Genomic DNA, 19092 nt, shown 5'->3' on the forward strand with positions numbered 1-19092 from the left:
GCGGGGCCTGCGCATGCGCACGGCGTGTCCCCGCTGCCTTAAGGTGGACTGATCCTTTCCTCCTGTCCCCCCCCGTCCCTTGTCACCTTCAGCCGGGGAAGGCCCCTCAGCCCCCACGCTCAGCCTGTGGGGAGGGACCCCCCCCCCCTCCAGGATCGCCCGCTGCGAGGAGGGGCGGAGCCCGGAGCCCCAGCCGGGACACTCCCGCAGGTGGCGATCCCCTGGCTGTCCGGCTTTCGGGTCGAGAGGCCGCCGAAGCAGCTATAAGGAGCCCACGGGCGATTGCCGAGGGCTGACAGGGTGCTTCAGCGCTGAGCACAGCCTGGAGGCTGCCCTGGTGGGCTTTGCAAGGGAAGGCTGGTCCCCACTGGTTCCCCAGAGACCAAAGAGCCTTGCACTGCCGCGCACAAGAGGAGCCGGGAGATTTCTGAGCTCTAGGGTTGAGTATTTCCCGCACAGGAGGCTGGTTCATCAGGTGCACCAATGAGTCACTAAGGAACAATATGTCACTCCATATAATTCAGCCTGAAATGCTCTGGCAGGGAGCCTTCCAGCGACATCCTACTTCAAGATGGAAAGACGGGAGGTGGAGAATGAGGGTTGGTAAAGGTCTGAAGGTAACAGGACAGGAAGATCTGACAAAGAGAGGTTGCTAAAAATAGTTTATTACAAAATAGCCTTAACTAATAACAATTATGGAAGCAGGGCTGGAAGGGACCTGGAGAGGTCATCTAGTCCAGCCACCTGAAGTGAGGCAGGACCATATAAACCCAGACCACCCCGACAGGTGTTTGTCCAACCTGTTCTTAAAAACCTTCAGCGATGGGGATTCCACGCCCTCTCTTAGAAGCCTATTCCAGTGCTTAACTATCCTTTTAGTTAGATAGTTTCCCCCTAATATTTAACCTAAATCTCCCTTGCTGGTGCTGCAGATTTAACCCCATTGCCTTACCTTCAGTGGACACGGAGAACCAGTGACCATTTTAAAAATGGAAATACATCCCAAGTGGTGTTTTACTATCTGGGCCTTTTTCACCATCCCAAGAGGTGTTAATAGGATAAAACACAAACTCTGACAAGTAAGATGGAGGATAAAGTGACATTTAAAAAATCAATATGCAAAGATACAAAGCAAAACAAAAAAAGTGAATAAAAAACAAGAAACTCTTAAGCAAGTCTGTGCATTTGCTAGACCACCAGGTGACATAGAGGACAACTATGAGTATAAAGTCTTTACTATAGCCAATGATGAGGAAATGTTGCTGTTTTCACAATTACAGAAGTGTAGACACTAGTAGAGATAGATTTATCAAGGATATCAAAGAGCATAATGAGAAATTAAATGGCCTAAAGCACCCAGGCTAGATGGATTGATCCAAAAGTTCTTGAAGGAACCTCCTACCTTCCAACCTTCCAACCCTGAGATTCTATGATTCTATGTAATATCTGAGCTTCTGAAAAAAGCTCTTGAAGGAACTGAAGAATATAACATCTGAGCTTTTGAAGAAAAAAAACCCTATCATTAGAGACCAGGACTGAGAAGGACCAATATTGTACTCCTAACAATCCCCAAATCCTGAAAACTAAGCTGTTAAAGAAAATCAGAACAAATTCAACAAGCACAGAGTTGAGTGTAACAGTAGGGATTTGAACCAGCAGCAGAGAATGCTGTAGACCCAGCTCACTGTTGGAGCCCCATTTAAGTTAGCCCCCACAAGACTTTGCTATAATGTGTGGGGGCTTGTGGGAGAGATGGGGCTAATCTTAAAAGGCCCCCTCTTTTCATCTTGAAGGGAGAGGCTCAGACTAGGTGAGGTTCATACACCCCTTTTACTCTCACTTCACAGAAACTGAGGGAATTACAATATCCTCCATCTTCATTGGGGTAGGGACTGGGATCCCAAAGATCAGCCAGTGAGAAGTCCCTAGTTAGATTAGGGAGACAGGATGAGGCTATAAGAAGACACCCATGTTTCACTCCCTCCATTGGAGATGGGGCAAAAGATGCCTCTCAGAACCCTGAAGGGAGCAGGGTGGATGGCAACTCTTAGGAAAAATGCATAGGATTGGGAACTAGACTGGGTGGCAAAGTGAACATCTCAGAAATGGGCACAGGAAACTACGCATGGAAAGGGTCATTTTGAATGGGGAGAACGTGTCTATATTTTGGGGGAAAGCTCATGGAGGTGGAATACTAGGATTTCTAAATGGAAGACAGGGCCACCATTATCTTCTATTCTACAGAGAGGAATGTAAGAAATGGCCATTAGTAGTCCCCTCTTATATATCCCCCCCCCCCCAAGTTTGATGGTGCATGCTTCTTTTGGTGTACCTTATAAATAAGTAGCTATAAGCAGTTCTTCAGTTCTCACCTTTCTGAGAGTGAGATAGTCTCTCAATTTATAATCTTTGCAACTCCAAATTAAACATATTTTTAGCATACACAGGATGGTAGTTTTGCATCCTCTTGTAGGAGTATTATTTTGTCTCTCATTACACAAGAGTTAGGCACGTAGGTTTCCTTAACATTAGTGGGAGTTGTGTGTTCATTTGTGTCCCAAAGAGATAATTGGGTATACCTCTTACTTTAATTAATCTCTTCATTGGAGGGTCAAACTATCTCATACTTAGATGAAACAGCATCCATGGAAGTAATACATTTGAATAAGGAAAACCTTGAAGACCCAGTTTAATCAAATGGGGTTTTGGTTGGTTTTTTGTTTTTGCTAGTCTTACATGAAGCCACAAAGTACTGTTTATTTTTGTGTTGGTTTCCTTGGTTCATATATGTGACATTTTGAAAGATCTGCCCAAAGCCGATGCCACGATAAGACTGATTTCTTTCAAATGTGATGGATCTCCACAGCAGGGGACTAAAGCTCCCAGCACTCCACTGTACATCCCCCTTTCTCTTGGCTAAACAGGAACTACATTTCCCATTAGCCATGTCCCTGGCCAGGTAAGGGGGAAGGTCCTGATTCTGAACCAAGAAGTAGCTGGGCTCTATTTGGGAGAGGGAGCATCATGGCAGCAGGGAGCTGGAGAGACGCCCCAGGAACTGTGTACAGAGCCGCATGTGGAATGGGCTGTGACTGCTGAACATCACAGCTGGGTGCAGATCTGTGTGAGATTTATGGGGGAACAACAGTTTATGGACAGGGAATGAGAGCCACTAACTGAGCCTGGATTGGAAACCTGCAAATGCTTATTTGCTGGAATAGAGACTGTACTGGAGAGGAAATCCCAGGCATTAGGACTGAAGAGCCCTGGCTCTCCATTGGACTGCCCCAGAGACCCAAACGGAACCACTATTGCTCACTTGAACTGTAACTGTTTAAGCCTCTCTACCTAGAGCATTTGCAACTTTTCCTCTTTCCTGCCAGATGTAGTAAAAACCTTTTCCTTAGCCATGTATCTGAATGGATATTGGGACCCACCAATATTCTGCTGAAACATCTACTGGGCACGCTACTGGCACCCCAGGGTTTGGGCTACAGTAACTCCAAACATTAAACAAGTTTGGTGGTAATTTCATGTAATTTATTTTAGTTTAACCAGACTGTAGTGATAAAATATCTTTGTCAAGGTCCTCTCATGTTAAAGAGAGCACTTTTATGTACCAGTATTTCAACAGAACATGCTTTAGTGACAAAGATTCACTACTCTAAAGTGGATGCCAAATATATCTGACTGATAATAAATGTAACATATCTTTCTCATGCCTCATCTTTCTCTCTTTGATTCTGATCTGTTACTTTTGTAAATGACCCAAAGTCCTTAATCTACTAAAGGGTATACTCTGTAGAATAGACTTCCTTTATATAACTGTATTGCAGAAGAATTACTGGAAGATTACTCAATTATAAGGGAAACATCACTGCATATTGGAGCAGTCATATTTTATATTCCAGTAATCAATATATATATATTTTAATTGGAACCATACTGTTCATGAACTAAGAAGCACTTAATTCTGACATCATTCCTATGTGTCTTTTATTGCAATCTTAAAAAACCCCCAAACAAACTAATTTTGACTGTATATTTTAAATCCCCAAATTAGGGGAATTTGTATTTCTATCTGTATCAGGGCTCTAATTCTGTTTGTCTTCCTCTCTATTTAATCAATTATGCTAAATACATTTAATTACAAGTCTTCTCATAACATCCTTGTTTATTTCGCAACAAAAGGAGGAAAAGGTTTTAACATCTGACTGACATCAGCTTAAGGTGGATTCGAACTCTACCCTGCATATAGTTTTTTTCTGATCTCAGATGTTACTGATTGACTTGCATGTATTTTTTCTTCTCCACAAAGATTCTGAATCCTGGGTGCATTGAAGTATGGCAGATAACTGAAAATGTAGGTCTACATTCCCACATATTGTAGATCACACCTTAACTTCTGTAAAGAAAATTGTGATGTGTAATAAGTTTGGCTTTGCTGTACAAGACAAACACTTCTGTCTTTCAGTAAACCAAGTCACCCTGGCTTACCTTTCAGATATCCCTAATTCTGATGGATGTTGCTACACAAATTTGGTAAAATAATCGTAAAGGTGACTTTCCAGAAGCGTTGTTTACACTACAATACATTCTACAGCGTTTGAAGTTCCCTGCAGGAATAATTTAGTGTTATGCCTCCCACATTTGGGCCTTAGCAGGGTGAGAGGAATGAACCTGCCGTGCCCACCGCCCGAATTCTTTTGTATTGGATCCAGAATTGTAGAAGTGCCCCCTCTCTTGGCTAACCAGCAAATACAATTCTGGTGGTATAAAAATCCCAGCTCCAGGCGTGAACCCTTTGAACAGTAGGACCCAGCGGCTGCAGCAGCCCAATCACCAGGCGGTTCCCGGCTGTCGTGAGCAGTAGGCTGTGTTAAAAGGCTACGTAACTGCCAGAAAGTGTGTGTGGGGGCAGTTGCAGAGAAGGACGGGCTTTACCGAAAGCGGAATCCTGCTGGCTGTGCTCTGACCTAAGAGCTTGGAATTCCCATCAAGTATCGATTTGGTACAGATGAATAGATCAGGTTTCATACGTGCCACGGACTTCGTTCTTTGCTCGAGGTTTTGCGGGGTGATAGAAGTTCAAGCTAGAACTAAATGTCAAACGGAGGACTGAACGTCTGCCCCCCCCGAAGTCCCAGCAATGTTTAGCCGCGTCTGCCATCGCTGGGGTGCTTAAAGATAGCCTCAAATCTAAGAATATGAAGAATTATGTAGGTGAAGCTGTTCCCCATTCTATTTACCTCCCCATAAGTGCTAGTTCATTCCCTTTCAAATCTGTGCTCCCTGGCCTCACCAGTTGTTAATCAGCTGCCTCCATTTCAGAGCCGAGTGACCGGTGGTGCGTTGTATGTCCACTGTTTTCAGAGCCGCAATTTCAGGGACTGACCCTGTAAATACAGCAGTAGTAGTTTCTTTGCCTGGTAGTAAGTGATTACAGGAATGGATCTTAAATTTGTGATTCTTCATGGTAAATGGCACCGGGGGATGTAAGAATAATTTAAATTAACTTTTTATATTGTGGAGTCCAGTGGCACTTTAAAGACTAACAGATTTATTTGGGCATAAGCTTTTGTGAGTAAAAAAATTACTTCTTCAGTTGCATCTGAAGAAGTGGTGGTGTGTGTGTTTTCTTTTTTTTTTTTTTTTTTCTTTGTTCAACCCACAAAGTTTATGCCACTGGACTCCTCATTGTTTTTGTGGATACGGACTAACACGGCTACCCCTTCTGATTCTTTATATTGTATCTACTTTGGCCTCTGAAGGCTTATCTCATTTTTGCTATTGCTAATTTTCTACAAGACGATTAATTTGAGCTGGATTGGGGAGGGGGGGAATAGTTGGTTTGGGGGAGAGAATCTGGAAACTTCAACAAATCTGAAAGCGCGTTTCATCCTGTTGTGTTTTGCAATGGCCTGGTTTTAATTTTCTGTGTTTCTGAACACTGAATATTTCAACTAAAATACTTATTTTAAATGAATGAACCATTAAAAAAAATAAACCTACCGTGTGCCTAAGCTGACCAGTCAGATGTTCTATGGGGGCAATATAGTGAAACAGAAATGGAAGATAACATTTCTTAGAAATACCAGCAGGTTACATATTTTTTTTTTCATTAAACAAATTTCCAATGAAATAATTTAGTAACTGAAAAATTTGAAAAAAATTGAGATTTTTTTTTTCCAAAAAATCTGCTTTTGAAAAAAGGCCAAATTTTGACTGGGAAAAAAAAGTATTTAAAAAATTCTGACCAGGTCTAGGAATAATAATGAATCAAATTATAGAAAATGTATATTTTAAAATAAATTATTCCCACTCTGACTTCCTGGATCTTTGTTCCATATTTGATCCACTAAGCACTTCATGTATTTGCCACTGTAAAATACCAAATAGATACTGAATCTAATACTCCAATTACGTACATCACTTCTCTATTGGATTTATTACTTGTGTGTTTTGTGCTGCAAACAATGGCAGTCACCTCTCCATATCTATCACAAAGTAAGGTTCCAATTCAGTGTTCCTTTTGCAGTCAAAATGCACATTGGTTTCAATATAAGCTTGCGTGTGTGAGACCAGGCATGCAAGAATAGGCCCAAAAACTCACTTCCAGAGTAAAAAAACAGAAATATGTATGCTATTATCCAATACTCTCCATCTGTATGAGCTGACACTACTTAAGTCAGTTAGTGAGATTAGCACATCCACATCTTCTGGTGTGACTTTTGTGGTTTTGTTTTTGTCAGTGATCAGCCCTTTGCCAAGTATTCACAGAATCCGCTTCTCTATTCCATCATTCTTCCTTGAGCTTCTTCTCTTACCAAACTTCATCTTTATCCTGGGCAACTAAATCCTCACTTTCCCCCAGGCCCTAAACTAGAAGGTGGAGGAAGATGACTGATTTCTGGCACAGTTAAGGCTATGTAAATTGCAATTTACAAGCCATATGTAAGTGTTTTACTTTCTGCAGTGCTCATTTATTCTTATGAAAATAATGAAGAATACTTATTTAAAAACTACCCTTCCTCCCACCTGTGAGAATGAGCCAGAAAATGTCACTTTTGCACCTTTAAAAAATATTATTGATATTTTTCTTAGATATATAGCATTATTGTAGTTTGATCACTTTTCTTTATTGCTGTGTGGGAACTGTACAATGATGCATTTAAAGGGCCAGAGTCTCCATCCATTTAAATAGGCATGACAGTATTGACTTCAATCACTGATGTGTTAGAGGGGACTCCTGACCCTCCACTTCAAGAGAAGATTGGATAATGTCACTGCCCTGATGGAGTTTATTCCTTCTTTGATATTGATTGCTTGTTACTGTCAGGAATGATTTATAAAAACTTTTGATAACTTGTTTTTAACCTTCAGAATAATCTATATTGCACAAAGCGGGCATTTTCAAAAAGTTCCCTGGGAGAGGATGCCCCCTCTCTCCTGGGATCTTCATCCCAACCTCCATCTTCAAGTTATACAAGCTGAACAACATGCTGTGCTATGCTATTAATATGTTGTTGATGATACCTCTATTGAAGTGCAGCTTCATCTGAGCATGTTTCCTCATTTCCTGATTATGGCCATTAGAAATATGTTTTGTTTTCAACAAGAGATGCCCCACATTAATCCCTGGTGTGTGGAGTTTAATCAGTGGCAGTGAGGGAAATCTTTTGCTTGGTACACATGTTAAATATCAGCCTGACATCACTGGGACTGAAACTTTGAAATCCGTGCTACTCAGCCTGTGCTCTTAAAAAAAGTGTGATTCCTCAAGGCCTTGTAGCTCTTATGGAGACCTTTGATCCAACAAGGATTTCTATATCTTTGGTTGCATGCAAAAGGAAAATCGTTGAGCTCCTGGGATTAATCCCCATTTCTCCCAGAAGCTAGGAAGGGATAGGGAAAAAGGGTAAGTGAAACATTTTCAACACAGGCACATCTTATAAACACAGCCCTACAGGGTTTGCAGCCCAAAGATTACCGCCTTATGCTACCTAATGAAAAAGGCCCAGATAGTAAAACTGACTAGTCTACCTCCATTTTCAAATCGTATAAATAATAATTAGTATTTGTACAGTGCTTTTCATGTTGAAAGCACTTTCCAAATATTATGTAATTAATGCTCACAACACTGCTGAAGAGCAGGTCAGAAATATTATTCCAGTTTTATTAGTAGGGAAACTGAGGTAGAGATGTTATGACACACAAATCCACAGATGTTCTGTAAGGTTTACAGTTAGAACTCAGTTCCTGTTTCCAGTTAAGGCCATGACACCACATCTCTTTAGCTCTCTTCCTATAGTCAGACTCACTCCTGTATCATCTGACTGCACTGCTGATGCTTTCACTGCTCATCCTTTTGTTCCTGCCAATCTTTGCTATTACTTTTCATGTTGGTGATGAGACCAGTCTTCCTAGGTTGCCTTCTGTGCTTATTAACATTTGGACTTATTATTTACACTTTGCAGTCAGTGGTTGTTTCCAGTACACAGCCAATGAAGCTGGAAATATTTCTATCTGCCCCTGAACTCTGAAGGTACAAAAAAGGAGCTTTGAATGCCAAATGGAAGGTGAACTGCTGACAAAAACAGAATATTATTCCAATGGAAAGAATGCATAATGGGCTTCAACTAGAATTTATCTGTATAGCTAGTGCCCAAGAGAGTCCAGGTGTAACCATGCCTAGAATTCTAGGGTAAAATTATCAAAAGCATCTAAGTGATGTAGGATCCTAAATCTATTTTAAAAATTGACTTAGGAGCCCAAGTCTTTCCATTAAACTTAGGCCCAGATCCTCAAAGCCCTTTAAGAATGATTTCAATGGGAGTTAGGCCCTTGTATACTTTGAGAATATGGGCCTAAGTGCCTAAATCATTTTTGAAAATAGGACTTGTGCTTCTAAATTACTTAGGTGCTTCTGAAAATTTTATCCATAGGCTCTCTCTTTGGTCTTTTGTTCAGGTCTTTGGTGCCTTCTGCATTTGTATCTTGCTCTATGGAATATAATTGGAATGAAACCAATAGGGTTTTATAGAAATTATTCTAAGAAACTACAGAATTTAATAGAAAATGCTATTCTTTCTATATGTTTATAATATATAGAATTGAGGGATATACAATATTATAGGATTTTCTGTAAGAGTATCACAACATATATTTGTGGCTAAGCATACTTCCATATTTATAGTGTAGAATGGCCTATAAACAGCTGGAAGAATAGCTCATTTGTTTAAAACACATTCTCCTTGCCCAATCCTCCAGGAAGACCTCTGACAAAATAGGGAACACCAGATTTGACATTCCTGATATTTCTAAATTAAAAATTCAGCAGAAATTTTAAGAGACAAATTATTTCTCCCAGGCTTCCTTAAAGGAGGAAAAACAGTACAAAATCCATCCTCCCCTCCTCCCCCAGCCTCTTTTGCAAGTCATCTTTAAGGTTGTCACAAGCCAAACTGCACCACCTTCATCACTGTTAATCTCAAAATAAGGCTGTCTTCAGGCTGTTCAGTCAATATAAATGTTTAGAATGCTTCCTTTTATAGCACTGCAAATTAGGGTAGGGTGAGTGGTCTTGTATGCTGTAAGTGCTTTAAATCACTGATACCATCAGTTTAGAATTGATTGGGCTTTTACATAAATGTAATTTAAGACTAGTTAAGTGGTTGACATTTGTAATGGATTTGAAACCAACTAGATTTCTGGACCCTGATTCTGATCTCTGGTGTAAATCAGGAGTATTTCTGAAAGTCAATGGAGTTGCATCCAAATAAAAATTAGAATAAATCTCTGTACCCTTACTACCTTTTCATCTCATGAAGAAGCAGATAAGTGGAAGATTATTAGATCGCTGGCAGCATGTGTTCAGTGCTGTTCAAATCAGAGATGGTAGAAAAATTTCATACAATTTTTTGAATGAAAAATGGGTTTTTGAGCAGAATAAAAATGTTCACAAAACATTTTTGGTCAACATGTTTAGTTTTAATAAGAAAAACCCTTTTCTCCCTAACTTTCTCCAGCTTTGTTTCACTGCAATAAAAGGGTGGGAGTTAAAAAGTGAGAGAAAATGTGTGTGCGAGGGGGTGGTAGCTCTCACTGGAACTTCTTGAAAAATTCATTTTGAATGTTTTTGCCAGAAAGCGGAATATTTAACACCCTGCCCCCCATTGTAGTTAATTTCATTGATTAATTTTTATTTAGCAAAATACACTATTTTTGACCATGCCTGTTTGCCTATGATAGGTAAACAGGCATATAATGGGCCAAACCTATCTGTGATGTAACACCATTCACTTCAGTGGTGTTACACCAGAGATGAATTTGGTCCAGTGACTTTTTACCCATGTCCCTGTTCGTCCAGCCCTGTCTCTCCTAAAAAAAAAAATACAATGCAAAAAGCAAGAGGGGGCTATGCTGGGGTAGTCTGCCCCTTGAAGGTGGTGGTGCCTAGGGTCATTCCACCTCCATCACGTGGCAGAGCCCTTTAAGATTTTGGGAGATTTAATGTATGCAAAGACCTAAATAAGAGATACGGGTGGGTAGAAGCACTCCTGGCAATATGCACTGTTTGAGAGTCAGTTACTATTTCTTTAAGGTCTGGGACCAGGAGTGTTGCAGAGTGGGTGGGACAACGATCCCCTCTCACCCAGCCAATTGGGGATGAGAAGGGAAACTAGCATATATGTTGCCTCATAGCAGGGAAGCCTCCAGCAGGAAAAGGTTTACTTGCTGAGTCCTCTGATCCTGAGAGTGATTGTGGAAAAGGGACCAGTTGAGGAAGAATCTGGTTAAACCCCTACTGCTGGTTTAAGTTACATCCCAGTTCAGGGAGGAGAGCTGAGGACTGCTGATTTAAGAGATACAAAGGGATTGCCCAAGTTACACCTTGTAGCATTGAGGAGAACTGGGAACTCCAGGGCTAAGAAAGAACAGATGTATAAAATATAACCCTGGTTCCAGGAATGGGGCTCAGGGGGCTTCCTGAACAGGGTTAAGGAAGCTGTCCAGGACTCTCATATGGACCCAGAGTGGGGTGCACTGGGGCAACTAATGAAGTGAGTTACATTCTATAGAAAGAACAGGAGTACTTGTGGCACCTTAGAGACTAACACATTTATTTGAGTATAAGCTTTCGTGGGCTACAGCCCACTTCATCGGATGCATGCAGTGGAAAATACAGTAGGAAGATAGATATCTAAACAGAGAAGATGAAACAAGGGGTGTTACCATACACACTATAACGAGAGTGATCAGTTAAGGTGAGCTATTATCAGCAGAAGAGAGAAAGAACTGTTTGTAGTGGTAATGAAAATGGCCCATTTCCAGCAATTGACAAGAAGATATGAGGAACTGTGGGGGAGAGGGGCAAATAAGCATGAGGAAATATGTCTCCGCCCCCCATGGAAACAGCCTCCCGAGCGCCACGCCACCGAAACACCCCCCCCCCCAAGTGCTGTGCCGCTGAAACATCTCCCGAGCGCCGCCCCGCCCTGCCAAAACATCACCCCCCGGGCACACTAACCCAGGAATCTATCCTTTCAACAAAGCCCGTTGCCCACTCTGTCCACATATCTATTCAGGGGACACCATCATAGGACCTAATCACATCAGCCATACTATCAGAGGCTCTTTCACCTGCATATCTACCAATGTGATATGTGCCAGCAATGCCCCTCTGCCATGTACATTGTACTGGACAGTCTCTATGTAAAAGAATAAATGGACACAAATCAGACGTGAAGAATTATAACATTCAAAAACCAGTTGGAGAACACTTCAATCTTCCTGGCCACTCAAATACAGACCTCAAAGTTGCAATATTACAACAAAAAAACTTCAGAAACAGACTCCAACGAGAGACTGCTGAATTGGAATTAATTTGCAAATTGGACACCATTAAATTAGGCTTCAACAAAGACTGGGAGTGGATGGATCATTACACAAAGTAAAACTATTTCCCCATGCTTATTACCACCCTTCCCCCCCTCCATCCCCCTCCCCAGTTCCTCACATCTTCTTGTCAATTGCTGGAAATGGGCCATTTTCATTACCACTACAAACAGTTCTTTTTCTCTTCTGCTGATAATAGCTCACCTTAACTGATCACTCTCGTTATAGTGTGTATGGTAACACCCATTGTTTCATCTTCTCTGTTTATATATCTATCTTCCTACTGTATTTTCCACTGCATGCATCCGATGAAGTGGGCTGTAGCCCACGAAAGCTTATGCTCAAATAAATGTTAGTCTCTAAGGTGCCACAAGTACTCCTGTTCTTTTTGCGGATACAGACTAACACGGCTGCTACTCTGAAACATTCCATAAAAAGCATTTAAATTAGACTCCAGGAAAGGTTTGTGTGTGTTTTAAACCAGTCTAGTTTGGATAATTGATTGAAACAACCCAAGGGGGATGCTGAGGGTAGGGCCCCTGCTGGGCCACAAAGAAGGGCCCCAAGGGGGTATGCTGGAAGGTAGTACCAATTAAGGGGTGGAGGATAGGGTCACCAGTAAATTTACTGGGCCAAATTAATCTCTGGTGTAACTCCAGTGAAGGAAAGGAAGATCATACAATGGTTAGGGCACTAGCATAGGATTTAGGAGACATAGTTTCAAGTCCTTGCTCTGCCATGGGCTTCCTGGGTGACTTTGGGCAAATCACCTAGCTTCTCTGTGCCTCAGTTCCCCATCTGTGAAATTGGGATGTGAGGGTAAAGACACTAAAGATTGCCAGGTGCTCAGGTATTACGGGGCCATGTGAGTAGCATAGGTAGAAAAGTCAGTGCGTCACTGCTTCTATGTGATGTGTTGATGCATTTATCTTAAGACTCCTGTGTATGTTTATGTTGGACTATGAGATATGATAATATATTTATGACTATCTTAGCAGCATTTGCCTCTTACTGAGGATAAGGAAACTCAAAAGTTGTGTGTCTGGAGACCTTGAGAACTTTGAAAAGTTATTCTATAACTTTTATTTATATATCTTTGGAATTTACAAATCTCTTCTTCAGAGCTGAAAGCTTCTAAGTATTGATTTTTGGAATCTGTTTCTAGAAAACAAAGTTTCTCCAAATCTAAGTTCAACAGGGAGAAAGAAAACTGACTCTGCACTTTGGTCTAGTTTAAATAATAATAATAATAATAAACAATATTTTTTCTTTGTTTAAAGGCTGTTTCACAGTGTCATATGTGGCCACTGCTTTGTTATGACAACTGCTGAAGATAAAGGCCAAGCTGGTGGATTAGCTCCTGATCCAGACAGATGTGCTGAGAGAATTGCATGTGAGGGAAGTAAGTCATGTGGTTGCATTTCTTTCCCCTAAATTCCCTTGTGTCATGAGCATGAAAATTCACCTATTTCACTCAGGTTTAGGAGCCCAGAGATGCTGTTGCATTGTCTCAGTTCTGATCTGAAAGCATTACTCTGTGTTGCTGCTGCAGTGCCATGATTGATTTACACAAGTCAAGGATCTGGCCCACCAGAGGAGAAAGCAATGTATATTTTTTCAGTGGAGAAAGTCAGAAATTGCTCATTCTCCTTTCCGGGTGTGCAAAGAGGACCATAAAAAGCAGGGGACAGTAAAAGGGCAGACCGCAATAAAGCAATTTGGTACTACTGAAATGACCAGTTTTCATGGGCTGAAGATCTGACTCCGATATCTTTGTGTTTATGATAAGACTATATATATCCCATTTCTCTTCTCCAGCATCTGCTATTCTGAGCATTCTTTTAGGGTTGTAGCTAAGTAGTATGGTATTTTCAGTAGCTATTTTTATGTTCCACCCAAAGGATATCCACAGACTACTTCTGTCATTGCTGTTGTCTTGGGCGTTTTGCATCAAGTGGCCTAACAAAATATGCTGCAGTATATCCCATTCTCCAGTACTTTCAGAGGTGTTCTTCCAACAGACCTGCCTTTCAGCTGCTAGCATCCCCCAGGTGATGTGTTAAAAATGAGAGGGATTATTTCTGCCTTATAGCTATTCTGCAGACCATCGGTACCTGTAGAATTCAACAATACGTTGAAGATCAACTTTCTCTACTGAGTGGAGGAAAACATATTGGTGTCTGTGCCAACCGGTGTATACCATGAGCTCAGCCAGCTAGTAAGTACAGAGCAAACCGGTGAAGTTGGTATTTCCTATTCAATACAGTTTCACTTACCATTGGGTACTTTCCAGTCTTAGCAGCTCCATCGTGATGTGGTGAAAACTTGTCTTACCTTTGCACAGATCTGTATGCAAAGTGAGCATAGGGCTCTCTTTCTGAATGCATCCTAGAGGGGTATGTACTGATATTCCCTGGTGCACTGTCTAGTGTGGTACAAGGGTGACAAGGAATTTAATGATTGTGTGGTCTTTGGGGTGGGGGGGGTTACTTCTCAGATCTGTCACCCCCAAAACACTGAAATGAACAGCTCAACCTTTAGTAAGTAGAGATAGTAAACACTGAACAATTGTTCATTGATTAAAAAATAAAACCAAGAACGATCACACGGGAGCAAATCCTGCTTGTCTCCAGTTAGGCAATGGAACCAAGAAATACAGGATGTGGGTAATCTGCATTCTGAGCCACAGACCACTGTGGAGATGAATTGATAAATGAGGATGCCCTCGGCTTAAAATCTGGCCCATCAAATCATCTCGTTGCTTTTTTTCCCCCCCCTCACTTCATCTGCAGGCTGACTTTTATTTGCTGGTATCGTCACGAACCCCCAGCATTATAGTACTGCTTTAGATTAATATTTGAAAACTCAGATGAATGCTCTGAGATGGTGTAGAATGTTGGTTCTAGCTCTAACAGCTCTTCCAATTAAGTGGGAACTGAAGGGTGCGTTGTGTGGAAAGGCAGAACAATGATCCAAATGATGTGAATTTAAAGTCCAGTGTCTCATAAGCCACCAGGACTAGGAATATCTAAGGTATGTCGCTGGAAGGCTAGGATTGCCAGCGGTGTACAGAATGAGTTCACAGTACTGGTGGCTCACGAGGACACTGTTCCTTGAAATGGTCAATGGTCCTTCAGAGCAGGTAAAAATCTTCAAGTTATTAGCAATTGCTAATATTAACCCTTGTTTTGGACAAATTCCAAAGCAGGTAAATTCTGTTTACTGATGTTATGCCTGCAGTTTAAACTGCAAGATGTTTTCTATCCTTAGTCCCAAATTATAGCGTAACATTAGCTGTTTAATCACGCACAGCACCAGGGCCGGATTTACACCTTGCGTGCCCCTAGGCATCCACGGTGGCTGGGCAGCTGTGGGGGCCCTGGCTCCAAGCTCCCCGCCCCCATGCCCACAGGGGCTCCGAGCTCCAGGGTCCCATGCCACCTGCGGCGGCTTGGGGGCCCGGCTGCCTGGAAGCTGCAGGGTCTGCCCGCGGTGGCACAGAGCCCCCAAGGTGGCCGGAAGCTGCGGGGTACCCCCAATACCTGTGGCAGCTCAGAGCGCCGAATCACAGTGGGCAGTAGGGGTACCCCACCACTTCTTTAACTTTTAGTTGCCCCGCTGCATAGTCCCACCACCACAACTTCCCCCTGCCCTGTCTAGACCTCCCCCACTGCCCAGCACCCCAACACATAGACCTCCCTCAACCCCTTCACTCCCCAGAGCTCCCCCTACTGCCTCCCTAGAGACCCACTCTCCCACACCCTGTCCTCTGGCTGAACGCACCGGTCCCACTGGGAAGTGACTGTCTGCCAGGCTGAGCTGATAGCGTGGCCAGGGCTGGTCAGGGATCATGATCAGCCAGGCTGGAGCAGGAGCAGGGCTTGCCCAGGCCAGGCTCCCTGGACCCACTTGCCCGGCAGGGCCCCCTGCGTTAGACTGCTGAGCTTTTCCCATGCCACAGGGGGCTGCTTCACCTTCCTTGCTGGCAGGAGCGCTCCAGCAGGGCTGCATGGCACTGTCCCCCACCCTCAGCTGGCCCTGCTCTCTGCTGGGACCCGGGAGCAGCAAACTTTGAATTTTTAGGCGCCCTAGAATGCCGGCATGTGCCTAATTAGAAATCCGAACCTGCACAGCACTATATTCCACCCCAGTGCAGTATGGAAATGGGAAGAGGCCAGGTTTCAGGAAGGCTTTGTGGATAATGCAGAGCGCAAGCTGGGCCCAGGTTGCCAGTACTTGAGACTTTAGCATGTACTGGCCACCCAGCATACTCAATAAAGATCTCTTGCCTGCGACTCGTAGAGAGTTCGGTCATAGTTCAGGCATCTGCACCTGTATTTCCCCTTAGTGATTGAGTGAGGACACTTGCTCTCAAGTTTCTAGCTCCCTAGTCTTTGTCTTTCTTGGGTGGAGACCTACATCTCCCACTCTCCTGACTGGAATATTCCCAAGATGAAGTTCCCTGTCTTCATTGCAGTGTTCCCATCAAAAGACAGTCTGCCTAAGCAGACCTGCTTGCTCTGTCTTCAGAGACTGATAACTGTGGCAGTTGCCATAGTTATTAGTTACCACACAGCACTTTCTATGCAAGCCTATTTATTCTTAGGGTATGAGCACTACAGAGAAAACATTTTAAAAACAACAAAAGAACCTACACGCATGCTAACGATCTTACCAGAGATTGCCTCCTTCCCCCAGTTGTCTCCAACATGGGTTCTGGCAGGGAGTCCTTCAGACCCCCCCAAAGGGGTCTCCGCTCAGAACAAGCATCCTCATGAACCATTTAGCCCAGCCTTTATATGGTTGGGGTCTTTGATCTGAAGTTTTCAGGAGCTGGTAATTAGGAGACAATGGGTCTCTTCCCAGGACGTAGCTTCAAAAGGTTGACTTTGGAGGAGAGAATTACTAGGAAATCCATTTCAGAGATGTTGTCGCCAAAAGTTCTTTGATGTTCCTAATGTTTTTTTGGAGACTGACTAATGCAGTCTCTGGAGGAAGTTACATACAATTCCACAAAAAACACATACACAACTGCATCTTTATACAATCGACCCCAAAGATATTAACCTTAATTCAGTAACTTCTCTTTAATTCTGTAAGGTTTATACAGGATATTGTCAATCTGGCACAAACTCTGTTCTGACAGCATAAGGCCACTAACCTCTTTGTTCAAATCCCTCCATAAGGACCACTTCTGTTGTCATTTTTTGTAACTATCACCCCAAAAGGTACTTGCATTTACCTTATTGATATTTATTTTTAATTTTAAAATGTTCACCATTATCCCTTGCTAAGTAGCTGCATAGGGCCAGATCTTCAAATGATGGTATGACTTCAACTGAGCTTTGCTGACTTATGCTCCCTGATTTTTCTAGCCCATTACTTGATTGATCTTGCCCCATTATTCCTCCACCAACCCTCCTCCCATTTGTTGTGTCAAGATTGAAATTGAATTGTAAATTCCTTAGGACAAGGGGCACTGTTGTATTCTCTGTGATAAGGTGCCTAACGTGGTTTGGGTGCAGTAAGCTAGATGATGATGATGATGATAAAATAGAGAGGAATGTTGTTGGCATCTGACAGCTGTTTGACTTAAATGAAACAAGTTGGTGGCTTCAGTCCAGTTTCTACTGAACACATGTTGTCATTGTCATATTAAACACCACCACAGTTATTAATTGGCCAAGAACTAAATATGTAGTACATGTGGGCGTTGGCTTATTTCTCTAAAACTTCCCCGTTGTTGCCACCAGCTCAGCCCTGCTGGTAGTAATAGTGATGGGAATGCTAGTGTAGACAAGATCTGCGCTGATCATCTCAGCATCGTCATGCAGGCATACAGGGTTAGACATGGTGCTTATAATGATAAGGAAGGGGGGCAGCAGGCACTTGTCCACAGCAGCACACCCCCACCAGTGGTAGTGACAGCGCGGAAACCTTTGGGATAAAAAGCCTAACGTAGACATCAAGGCTGAACTCTTCCCAGAGGTGGTGCCTTCTGGGTCAGGGCTGAAGCGAGTGGCAGATTTAGAGTTAGTGAGGCCCTGTGTACAGCTTCATTTTTGCCTCCTCCCCGCCTCGGGACCCAGCCAAGAAAAAGAACATTCTCTCTTCTCTTCCCCCCCTCCCTTTTTCATTCTTTTTTTCTTCATCCTCCTCCTATATTATAAATAATAGGAAGTAAATGAAAATAAAGTGAGGTACCTTGATTGGGGGCCGGGGCAGGGGATTGGGCTCTGAGAGGGAGCTTGGGTGCAGGCTCTGGGCTGGGGCAGGGGTGTGAGGTGTGGGAGGGGTCAGGGGGCAGCGCTTACCTTGGAAGGCGCGGTTCCCAAAGTGACCCACGCCTCGGGCACCAGCTCCTAGTGGGGCCCCAGGGGGTCTCTGTGTGCCACTGCTTGCAGACGCCGCCCTGCAGCTCCCACTGGCCGCAGTTCCCAGCCAATGGTAGCTGCAGAGTCAGCGCTTGTGGGTGGGGGGGCAAAGTGTGGAGACAGACAGACAGACACACACACACCCTGGGGCCGAAGGGAAATTTTGGCTGCTTCCGGCAGCGGCGCGGAGGGAGGGAGGCAACGCGGGCAGGGAGCCGCCTTAACCCTGCTGCGCTGATGCTGGCACGCCTCTGCGCGCCCCTTGGGGTGGGTGGCAGCAGGTCTCCGTGTGCTGCCTGGGACGGAGGCAGTGCGTGGAGTTGCCTCCCCCCTGCCAGGGGCATGCAGAGACGTGCCAGCAGCTGCCTGCTTCCGGGCGCGGCGTGGGGCCACCAGCCATGGTAAGCAGGTAGCCTGCCCGCCTGAGCCCTGCTGTGCTGGGATTCAGGGGCAGGTTGTCAGATGAGATTTGTCCTGCATTTTGGGCGCCCCCCCTGTCATTGGGGCTCCGTGCCACCACACTGTTTGTTTCATGGTAAATCCGCCTCTGGCTGAAGCACATGTAATGGAAGAGCAGGTGGTCCCTGCCAATGCTGTACCCCTTATGGATAAATTGGGGACTTGAGTTTCTCTTGCTGCTGTTGTGGCATTCTTCTTAAGCACTAGACTCACTTTAAGCAGGTGGTCTGAATGAATACAAATTCTTCAAGCTCCCCTGTTTCTGAAGGCCATGATATATGCAAGGCAAACTGTCATGAATCATTTACTTTTGTGCTGACTTTTTTTAAATAGGAGGAATCTGAAGCTTGTGTAAATGTTT

General features: G+C 43.5%; 1 protein-coding gene across 3 annotated transcripts in view; it reads left to right on the forward strand.

Moving 5' to 3' along the window:
* The first annotated feature begins 4880 nt into the window (after positions 1 to 4880).
* AK4 (adenylate kinase 4) overlaps positions 4881 to 19092 on the forward strand; it is a 70120-nt gene continuing 55908 nt past the window's right edge. Inside the window, exons 1-2 of one of the 3 annotated variants that reach the window (XM_024103843.3) lie at positions 4881 to 5011; positions 13179 to 13300. In XM_024103843.3, coding sequence (XP_023959611.2) covers positions 13216 to 13300 — 85 coding nt within the window. In that variant the 5' untranslated portion in view covers positions 4881 to 5011; positions 13179 to 13215. Of the gene's footprint in view, positions 5496 to 13178; positions 13301 to 19092 lie in introns of all 3 variants that reach the window. The other 2 variants (XM_005300076.5, XM_042851365.2) reach the window with 2 other exon arrangements.

This window comes from Chrysemys picta, chromosome 8 (assembly GCF_011386835.1).
Source record: "Chrysemys picta bellii isolate R12L10 chromosome 8, ASM1138683v2, whole genome shotgun sequence".
Taxonomy (NCBI): Eukaryota; Metazoa; Chordata; order Testudines; family Emydidae; genus Chrysemys; species Chrysemys picta.